General features: G+C 33.2%; 1 protein-coding gene across 1 annotated transcript in view; it reads left to right on the top strand.

The window, feature by feature from the left end:
- Positions 1-12,021, top strand: part of LOC149896769 (uncharacterized) — a 95,261-nt gene that overhangs the window by 24,105 nt on the left and 59,135 nt on the right. Inside the window, exon 2 of the mRNA XM_090117364.1 lies at positions 6,158-6,335. Coding sequence (XP_089973490.1) covers positions 6,259-6,335 — 77 coding nt within the window. The 5' untranslated portion in view covers positions 6,158-6,258. The remainder of the gene's footprint in view (positions 1-6,157; positions 6,336-12,021) is intronic.

The raw sequence follows: 12,021 nt of genomic DNA, 5'->3' as shown, positions 1-12,021 counted from the left end.
TTCTGGTATACATGTGTAAGTATGGGTGAATGTTTGTTATTCTGTCACGTAAAAATTCTCGAACGGATTGTGATGGAAATAAAAATATGTAGATTAATTATAGTAGGAAATAACACGTAGGCAATATATTGGTGTTATGCGGCAAAGCAGAGGGATAAAGCTAGTTTACATAATAATATACGACTATCCGCCAACCCGCACTTGGCCAGCGTGGTGGATTATGGCCTGTACACCCTGATAGAAGGCCCGTGTCCCAGCATCAACAGTGGGTATACACCTGAATACATATATCATATATGTATAGTAGGTACTATAGGTACCTATGTGTGCTTTTAACTCGAGGATCAACTATGGACAAAGTAGTCTAGTTGCTTTATAAATCTAGTTGAGTTTATAATCTGATTACTTACGATAAATCGCTTCATCTTATACCTTGTAATATGTATGTCTTCTGTACTTACTCATGTTATATCGAACTGAGGTGACAGACAAACGAACCCGAGGACAATTCACGTACAAAGGTGGAATTTAAATTGCTAATGGTTGTGCAAACTATGACGTCATAGTGTATGGTAAATATTATTTGCTATTGGTATGTTTGGGTTTTTAGCTGTCTATGTTTGTTATTCGAAATTTACAGTTCTTTTCCTTATATAGGAAACTAGATTTCCGCCCGAGGCTTCGCCCGCTCTGTCTAAAACCTAATAAATTATATACTAAAACCTTCCTCTTGAATCACTCTATCTATTAAAAAAAACCGCATCAAATTCCATTCTGTAGTTTAAAAGATTTCAGTATACATAGGGACATAGAGACAGAGAAAGCGTTTGTTTGTTTGCGCTAATCTCAGGAAATACTGGTCCGATTTGAAAAATTCTTTCGGTGTTACATAGCCCATTTATCGAGAAATGCTATACTTATATATCATCACGCTAAGCCCAACATGAGCGGAGCACTGCGGGTAAAAGCGCAGGGCACAGCTAGTCTGTTTATAAAATGAGTCGGTATGCACATTTTTGTACAGGAAAAGAGCTAAGAATGTACGCTAGACAGAACAGTTGAACTATTTGCGCGTCTAAACAATCAATTTGTTATAGGGTGGAGTCTCCTATTATCGGCCGTCTCCTAATATCGGCCTTTTCGAGAAAATTGAATATAACTATAAAAATCGATCTTAAATCATAAAAGTTTTTATGCAAAAAGTTACTCTATATACATACGCAAAACCTCCCAAATTTGGGTGCGGGTACCTCAACTGTGGAACATTCAGTTGGCCATAGAGCACGCGAAGGTACAGACGTGAGTGATTTGGCGACATTGCGGAGTCAAATCCCTGAGTCGACGCTTTACGTGGATAAGTATTTTAATGGAATTAAACAAACCTATAGTATTAAATTTTATGTGTTCTTAAAGAAAAACATTCAAATTTTCGATAAGATAGTGCGTTTTTACATTTACTTGTCTTTTTAATAAAATAATTGCGGGGCCGAGATTAGGGATCTATATTTATTGATAAATCTCAATATCGGCCGGGTGGTCGATATTGGGGCAATGTATGAAAACTTTAAATAACTTGTTTAGCTATTTTAAATGTCAGCAGTAGCATTAATAAGGTTAGAAATGAAACAACAGCTCCGTTTGATCACTAGATCCTAAAGTCGGCCGCCTAAAAACAATTTTTATTAGCTACGGCCGATTCTACTATGGGGCAGGGCTGCAGATATAGAAACTATATTTATATTACAGAAAAGAGCCATACGCTCTATATATAATTTGCGTGCTCGAGACTCACTAAGAGATCTCTTTAAGAATACTGGTATCAGTACTAGTTCAGAGAGCCTATTACAGTATTAAGGAATATATGGACGATAAAAACCCATGGAGGGTTGTCGCGTAAAAACCACAGGACAGTTCTTTGGCATATCACTATAAATTATGATGTTACATAATAAATGTAATTTGTAAAATTAAATTGTAAAACTGACATGATTAAAAAGAGCAACTATGGAGTTTCTTGCCGATTCTTCTCCGTAGATACTGCTTTCCGAATCGGTGGTAAATGTTAAAAATATGTACCTATGACGTTTCAAAAGTGCTTCTATAAGAAGTCTAATTGAATAAATAAATGTTTGAGTTTTGAGTTTGAGATATATAGTGAATCGATGCGTAATAACGGCCACCTTAGTAAAACCTTTTCTACTAGGGAGGTGATACAAGATGTATTTTAATTTTTGTTGAGCTATGCCAAAATCATGCCATCTCAATCAAAACTCCCAAAAGATCAACATAAAGGAAAACGTTGGCCATTGCAAACGTTTCCTTTTTGTTGACCGTAGTAAAACAATAGAGGCAGTGAATGCCATCAAAATATGAGCATCAGAGAAGCATCTCGACAATACGACATTCTGAGGACCACTTTACAAGATAGACTTCATGGAAGAATAGACACAGATTGCACAGTTGGTAGGGATACCGTCTTAATCCATCAGGCCCCGGAATCACACAATAGAAAATCTATTGTGTCGCGGCCCGATCGGGCCGTTCGGGGCTCAATGGGTTAAACCAAAATAAAGGAGAAGAAATTTTTCAGTGGTTGATACGGATGGCTATCGTAGGAACGTGATCTAGGAAAACCGCAATTGCGTTAAAATATTATAAAAGATGATAAACGAACCAATCCGTTTAAAATGGAAATTCAGGGAAAAAGTGGTATTCCTTGTTTTTAAAAAGAGATTCAATTCTTAATGAAAAGGCTCCAGAAGCTAATACTGCTGGTCAGGGCTGTAGTTACAGAAGAAAGTGGTTTAATGACTTACAAAAAGTGGTTTAATGATTTAAAATCAATCGGACACGGAAGACATATTACAAGATCCACTGAGAATATTTAATAGGGATGAGACGAGTATTTGTCCGAAGACAAAAGTAATACAACATTTATGAAGTTGCTAAGGGCAGTGAAAAAGTAACAATAACTGTTTTGCTAGTCATATCTGCATAAGGAAAATCTTTGCCTCCCATGGTTGTTTTCCCTACATCCGTAGACCACCTAAAGTAATCGATAATAGCACACCATCCTCCTGGTTTCTTGGTTAATCAAATAGTGGGTGGATTAGAAGTGTATGTACTCGTAGTATTCTATGAATATGTTGCAAATGGCTTTAATGATTGGGTGATTTCTGATAACATTTCCAAACCAATTCTTTTTCTAGTTGATGGACATAAGTCTCATTTAATCCCATATCTTTATTTGTCTGAAGAATACTGAACTAGGTACATTACTTTTAATTTTTAAGGCAATGTAACGAAAAGACCAATCATGATAGGTGAGTTAAAAAAATGATTTGTATCTCAATTGATAATAAAAATGTTACCAGTTTTAAGTTTTATTGATCTAACTTACCTTAGAAAAGGTATGCCGATATTAGGGCCGCAGACGGCAGATATTAGGGTGTTACTTTGGTGTTAGTGGCCGATATTGAGGGAAATCAGCATATTCGAAATAAAAATTCTATATTTAATAAAGTAACAATGGATTCGTAATTTTGCAAATGTAGTAATGGAGTTTCAATATCTCTTTACCCAAAAAAGGCACTGTAAGAAAGAAAAAGCTATTAATGTAAAAATTACATCCAGTCAAAGTTCAAAAAAAGTTGACATGGCCGATAATTGGTGCCACCACCCTATCTACATTGCATCTCAAAGTGGAACAACCTTGGTTTATATTTGAGTCAGAGTAATGGTCAAATAGTTTGTTTGTGTGTATGTATAATGTATGTTGATCAAGATGCATTAGGCTGGTCTATTTATGTTTTGATTTTGCGAAGTTGAGTAGAGCGATGATTGGTTTTTTTTTTTTCGGAAGATGTTATTTTTAAGGTATTGAGGTTTTTGTACTTATAGTAAAGTTTAATCACGTCTAATGTTATTTTGAATCGTAATAAGTTATTGCGCAATTCATTATTATTATTTTTTTAATTTTTGACAAAAGTAGCATATTCGTGCCATGCGACAAAAATATGATTTATTATTAGAATATATAGGTACAGGCATCTACTTTCAATTTGGTACATCTATAAAATGTAAATATTTTAAAATACATACAATCTTCATACAATAAAAACTACAGATTACCCTATTGCACTTTTACGTAACTCCGACATCTTACGTTTTTTATCTATTGCATTAAAACATATTAACGCTCAGAAATCAATATGTACTCAGTTACAGAAGCCTCTAGTTACATAATATTGCGGTTGAATGAGTTAAACAAATTATATACTAAGTATTAGCACATATAAGTTATGCTATGTACACATTATAGCGTGAGATTTCTGAAGACGAAGGAGCTTCGCTGTTCACAATTCGTAGTTTTTTAACTTGTATTTGAGTGATTGCGATCGAAAGAGATATTGTAACTGCAATTAAACTTATTTGAGAGATATAGGTTTGTTTTTTAATTCGTGTCTGTTTTGTATGTAACTATTTAATTTCTGCAGTCATGTTCATTATAACTCTAACTGTTATCTCATACCGTAAATAACTTCATAATGTGAATACATACTGTTTGCTGCCATTAATGTAGGTACTAAGTACTATGTAGGAGCAACATTTCTATTACAGGTAGTATATTACTTAGATTGATAATATCGTAGAATACATAATATGTGTAAATAATATTATACAAATATGTAACTATATGACTTAATAATGATTATTGATAAAACACAAACTATGGAACATTAAAAAATAATTACATCGGAAGCTAAAAAAAATATATTCGTCGATAGTCTAGCCACAGCATAAAGAAAAAGCAATTACAGCCAAGACTATAGAGGTGTAAATGAATACTGCGGTATGTACAGATTAATGGCTAGAAAGGTAACTACTATGGGTTTAGAAACGGTTCTCTATGGTGAAAACGAGTGTTGAGATGGTAATTTGTGACGGTATAGTGGTAAAGTCATTTTAATAATGCTATTTGTATCTATTTTACAATGAATACTTGTACTAGAGAACTGGCTACGCACGGGTGGGCAAATTATATAGGTACACTAGCTGTGCCCCGCGGATTTATCCGAATAGCGCCGCTCCTCCCGTTGGTCTTAGCGTGATGATATAATATTATATGGCCTTCCTCAATAAATATAGGCTATCTAAAACCGAAATTTTTCAAATCGTACCAGTTAGTACTTATATATTAGTATATACTTGTTATTTTTTAAGTATATTATGTTTTATTTATACTCGTGATATTTGTGTCACTTATAATAGCGTGTGTCTACCGTCTTTAATTAACCACTTGAAGCCAATTGGCCTAATTGTTGTGACGTGCGGTCAAAATCATTTTCTAACTTGAAAGTTTGATATTTACTGAAATTTATTACTAACTTTTGCCCTTTCGTTAGTTCGGAGTGGTGGCGAAATAAATTTATATTACAAATATGGTTTGCAAATGTTATTTACAAAAGAAATGTTAAAAGGAATAACATTGCAAATGATCAAATCAATTCAAAATATTATGACTTATTTTTTAAGTGAAGCTTCTTGTAAATGTGTATAGGTAATTCACGATTTTTTAACTCATAACATGAATTCTTACAGTTTTAACACGTGTGTTGTTTTTATACATTTCAGTGTTCTTACAAAAATAAATAAAAAAGGCTTGTTTCTAAAAAAAAGGCCGACTACGGATTCCTTCGTATCAAATAACACGAAAAAACATCGTTTTTTTTTTCAAGGATTTAAGGCATACAGTAAAATGTCTGCCCTGTCAATATTTTTTTCTTTAATGAATCATGTTTTGTAACTAGAATAAAATTAATTGATAATTAAAAATAATACTAAGAATTTTGCATCATCGTCTATTTAAAACCACAGTATGAAAATATAGAAATAAAAACCACAACAAACGTTAACCTTGTTACAGTTTTAATACAACCTTTTTAATTTGGTCAAGCTAACATGTAATTAGGCATTGCCAAATTTGACAGTCGTAATTTGATATGGATCAAATATACAAATGTTGAACGCAACCTAATCCATTTATTATTTGTTTAACAGTTACGTAACGGTCTGGTTTTAGTCACGAATAACTCGCATTTCCTTTCCGTATTCGATTAGCAAACGTGTTCGAAATTCAAATTTGCAATCGTTCCAGAACGATGATCCTGTGCGCCGCGCGATTGGTCGATACAGTGACGTCATGACGTAGCGCGGCTGCGATTGGTTGAGCGCCGCGTGCCGCGCGCTGATTGGTGAATGATGTCAGGACTACAGACGCGGGGGGATGACCCGATCAATGGTGTCGATGTACGGGAGCAAGGAAGCGCTTTGAGGTCAGTATTGTTGCCTTGACAGTTGACGGTAATAACATTGAATTTTTTATCGCGTGACCATATGTATAGATGAATGATTAAGGAATGGTGGTAAGCCGGTCAATGTTTTATTTATAATTGCTTGTTGTTAACGGTGACATGTTGATTTATGTTTTTAATTAGTGTTCTAGTTTAATAGCCGTAATCGGATTTAACGGTAATTGAATAATTATAATCATTCGTTATATTTTTATAAAATTATAAATAAAGTATTGTGCAAAAAGTTTCGTATATTATAATACCCTCTTGGAAACTATTATCACAAATAACAAAAGTAGATAGTGTGTTCGCATGAGTCACGGTCTACCGAGAGACAGATTAACAAATCCTTTTATTTCTCACAATAAAATGTCAGTAGATCAATATCAATTTTTATGTCCCAAGTAACTTACGTGCATTAAAAAGAAAGTAAATTTAATTAAACATTAAGGTCGAAATGCAGTCTGGTTCAGTACAATACAAATTATCAAGATTAGATAATCGAGTTATATCATTTATTGAGAAAGTAATTTGAACTCTATTACCAAATTATAAAGTCGACTTTACCTTGCAGTTGAAGTGATATATCCTACACATGAAGCATAAGTTGAACTTTATTACGTTGGTTTAAGGTTCTCTTTCGGTTGTTTATGCAAATATTTTCAGGCGCGAATGCGTAACGGAGCGAAAAATTATATGTTTCGCTATTTGTCGTGATCTTATCTTTGTAGGTGTTATCTGAGTTGTAGGAAATATATCCTGTAACAGCTATTTATGTGAACACTAGGTTTTTCCACGGAATTCGTCCGGAAATTGGCATTTTTAAACGTTGTGTTATTGTTTATAATTTATATTTATGTCTCAAAAATGTAATAACTACTTATTACATTTTTGAGACATAAATATATGTATTGAGCTTCCTCTAGGTACAACATAGAAATAATAGGTAGGTAGAATCTAGATTATAGGTTATAAACCGAATATTTTATGCGTGTTATCAAAATCGATACAGGCCCTTTCTGATGAAGTGAACGAACACACACACACATTTATAATATTTGTAAAGAGAGTTTTCTACGGTTACTTAAACGCAAAGTATTGTTCTTATTAGTATTTTTAAAATCTTTGAATGAATACAATAATTTGCACAACCAATGACGTCATAAGTTGGACTCAACAGAAGACAGAAAAAACACCAAAGATGTCACAATAGATCTTATTATAAAGTGATCAGTGTAATCTTTTCGCAATCTCAGATTTAATTACAATTGTAGATTGCTCTAATGGAAGTATTGCGTATTGTAATTGTAATTTGTAATTGTACTCCGATGTAATTGTATGTGATAGCTCATTGCTCATAGCTCATTTGATACTAGTGAAACTTAATGCTTATGGAGACGGTTTTTGGTAGCAAATGTGATGTTGTTAACGGGAGTGTTTTAAGATTTGAACAATCTTTGTAGGTCAATTTTGTATCAAAAAACGAGACAGATCACAGAACTGAACTTTATTAAACATTACCACATCGATTATATGTGAGCGGAGAACTGATTTCCTTCTTTTTTGCGAAATACTTACATATTAAGTAATCTTCTTATATATATAAAAATGAATCGCAAAATGTGTTGGTATGCGCATAACTCGAGAACGGCTGAACCGATTTCGATAATTCTTTTTTTATTATATTCCTTGAAGTACGAGGATGGTTTTTATGTAGAGAAAACGTAAATATGTACCACGGGCGAAGCCGGGGCGGACCGCTAGTAATATTAAAAAAATGATCTAATCAATTCAATGTTATACACGCACCTTTAACTCAAGTCCATAATGTAATCACACACAACACATGGCGTAAACAATTAGTAGATCGCTAGATAGCATTCGACCACGTGTTTCGAGGTGACATGTGATATGAACCATTTCTAGCTGAACTGCCACATGCTATACGCTCAAGTTGGTAATTAAATCATGATTTTTTGTTTGTTTATTAACTAGCCATAATATTATACTAAATAACCTGTTGTTTTATACTTTATAAGCATATAAATGAGATTTTTGATCGTGGCAATAAGATAAAATCCATACTAATATTATAAATGCGAAAGTAACTCTGTCTGTCTGTCTGTTACTCAATCACGCCTTAACTACTGAACCAATTTGCATGAAATTTGGTATAGAGATATTTTGATATCCGAGAAAGGACATAGGCTACTTTTTATCCCGGGAAATAGGATAGGTTTTATCCCGAAAATCCGACGGGAACGGGAACTATGCGGGTTTTTCTTTGACTGCGCGGGCGAAGCTGCGGGTGGAAAGCTAGTAAAATAATAATTGTGTATCCCAAATTGCACACTACTAATGCCATATCATGTACATTATACCTGCGTAATAAATAATATCCTTTTTTTAAGTGGGGAAATCTTGCATGAATACCCGACGGTCTCCGGGGAAGGAGCTGTGGGGCCGGTGGGTTATGTCGGATTCTTACCGACGAATTTTTCCGCGAGTAATATCCTGACATCGTGGTATACCGTATTTAAAGTACATACTTATTATATATTCATACTTACGAAACCAAATTTCTTTCTATCGTATATTTATTAAAGTGAAACTTTTATTACATCGTCTCAAACTTTTTGGTCTGTGTAGCGCATGTCGCGTGTATCGCGGCTGCCGAGTAGGTATACCTACTCGGCAGCCGACCGACACTCGACATGCGCTACACAAAGCAGTGTTCGGAACCGTTCGAACCTCAGGTTCGAACAGTTTCACTTTTACGGTTTACCGTGGTTTCATAAAACCACACAACATTTTTTTATTAAATCTTTTATTATTTTTTATACAAAATTCTCTCGTACTTACGTATTTATACAATTTAAAATAAGTATAACAATTAGTGTGGGTATAATCAAAATGATCATGACAAAAGCCATTAAAACAAAGCCCTTGTTACATACAACCTCAAAACATCGACCTTGTGAGGAATTCTATAGATCTAACACACGAGACAGCCCACGTAAGAGAATTTTTAGGGTTGTCACCTTTATGTAATTTCATTATATGTAAGTACTAATTATATTATATTGGTTATTATAGGGAGGAAAGAAAATAATGTATAGAATCGAAATAAAATACAATCTATTATACGGGTCAAGTTTTTCTTAATTATATTTGCTTGGTTAATTTAATTGTTAAAAATTATAAGATGTCTGCTTATCTCTGTTTCATCTATAATAGTCTATACTTTACTAATGTTATATATGTTTTTACTGTTCTGTGGTTATAAACTGTGGTTATAAAGCTAGAGAGTGTGTTTGCATGAATGCGCTAATTTTAGGAACCCCCGGTCCGACTTGAAATTTATTTCACTGTTAGATAGTCTATTTATCGAGGAAGGCTATAGGCTATATGTATATCATCACGCTAAGACCAATAGGAGCGGAGCAATGCGGGTAAAACCGCGGGGAACAGCTAGTACTATTTATTGTTCTCATACAAATTACAATGACTTGAAATTACTTAATTACTTAAATAAAACACGGGTGACAACCCTATGTATAATTGTGATCCGGTTTCAAGGCCCGCGAAACCTTACTGCAAGTAAGTTAAGATAGTGCAGTGTTTTTATTGCTTTTTATGTAATATCGTGTACGCAAGTACATTTTTTCTACGCAGTTAGAAGACTTGTTCGTTTATTTTTGAATTGTAAATCCTCAGAAATATAAATAACAAGGATAAATCTATGTTATGTCTATGTGACCATTCTAAAGTGCTTCTAGAAGTCTTGTGGTTCGACATCAGCACCAATGTAGTTACTTAAATTGCGACCAAAATTCAAAAGTACTTAAAATCATGCAAATTACGTATTCAGAGCATAATAATTATCTGCTGGGATTGTGTTATTATTTATTAACTATGCATAAATATGTTGAAAATACTGAAAACTTTAAAGGTCTGGAGAAATATTACCTAATTATGAAAATATCGATTAATTATTGATATTTAGATATATGGTTTTAGTGACCTTCATGGTATATAAGGATAAATTGGTAAAGAATAATAAAAAACTTCAGTTGACTTCAATGGCAGACGATTTCCTCATTCATAATCTATTAGTTATTAAACTCTTATAAATTTAACAGTACACAATAATTTATTTATTTAACAATATAATTTACTTACCATAACAAGTTAAAAATATTCACAAGTATGTACCTATACAAAAACTTAACAAAATTGCAATTAAAAAAAAATAGCATCCATATCAAAACAGTTTTTTTTTTATTTCCGCATATGTGAGAAGTCAAACAACACATTAACATCAAAACCAAAGCCACGTAAACAATATGAAATAGATCAAACGGACAGAATGTGGGCACAATTAGGAAATATGATGCAACTATAGGTCAATGCACTTTATATCATAGATTAGATTGCGCAGATGCGATATAGGGCGAATTTTTTATATCTCGTTTTTATTTGATACTTTGATGTGGTGAAACTAAGCTACATGTAAGTTGAAATGAACATCTGTGAAGAAGTAGTTAAAATAACTTTAAATATGTATTTATGGTGCTATAAAACTGGGTAATTAAGAACTTCAAGAATAACAATCAAAACTTGTTTATCGAAACTATTTTTAGTTGTAATGCATATATCTGTGCCTCCAGTGAATAAGGGAATAACTCAAAAACAGCACTTTTCAGGAGAGACAAAAAACTGTATATCAATACTAAATCTTTAGTAATTCAAAATTTTAAGCTTGTATGTGTAAGATATGATGTTAGACTATATTTTTACATAGGAACACATATTGTAACAACCCCATAAATATACTTTTTTCGTGTTTTTTTGTAGTTGTGGCCTTATGAACGAGTACTTCATGGAATAACTCAATGTATTCACATAATTTTTTTTTTACTCTTTGCAATATAACGACTTATGCCCTTATGCACTATGTTCATAATCGCACAACACGACTTATATTATTGCCAGTTTTGGTTTTATAGAAATGATGTGACTTATTATGCTTGAAATTTGTGTACTTTATGACTCGATTGAGGCATTTTAGTGGAAAAACTATGCACGTAGCTTGAAAAACGAATGAAATCAACGGGTTTTTTTTCGTTATTAGATAATAAAAACAAAGCAACATTTAGGTATTTATGCATTTAACCCTAGAAGTCCAATCTACGTAAATTTGACGTATGAACTCTTCTATATTTACCATCGAATCGCTGCAAAATCCAGAACCAACTTATTAGCCGTCGAGACCTAGCAGTACATTAGTTGGCTCATCCAGGTAAATTCCGCCATTTGGTTGTAAAGAGGATGTTGTGCGTCATTTTGACGTATAATTGGGCTTTTCGTAACTTTTAAGATTGTTTCAAATTTTTATTTTGTGATTTATTTTAATAATTTTTTTCCAAGTCACGTTTCACATGATATCTATAGTATTATACTATAGATTGTGTATAAAATGGGATCCAGACAACTTTTATACTAGGACGAAAAACCTTCAATTTTAGTAAATGACGATTATTGTCCTCCGCTGGATTTGGACTTCAAGCAAGGGGATTGGGTGGCTGAAGATGTTGTCCGGAGTAAAACCGAATATGTTATGGGGTTTTGTTACCCATGTATAATGAAAGTCGTAGATTGTAAAATA

The sequence above is a fragment of the Colias eurytheme genome, chromosome 27 (genome assembly GCF_061535395.1).
Source record: "Colias eurytheme isolate Ceu_HAF_F1 chromosome 27, ilColEury1 Martin Lab GWU primary, whole genome shotgun sequence".
Classification (NCBI taxonomy): Eukaryota; Metazoa; Arthropoda; class Insecta; order Lepidoptera; family Pieridae; genus Colias; species Colias eurytheme.
This window is presented reverse-complemented; position numbering and strand designations above follow the sequence as displayed.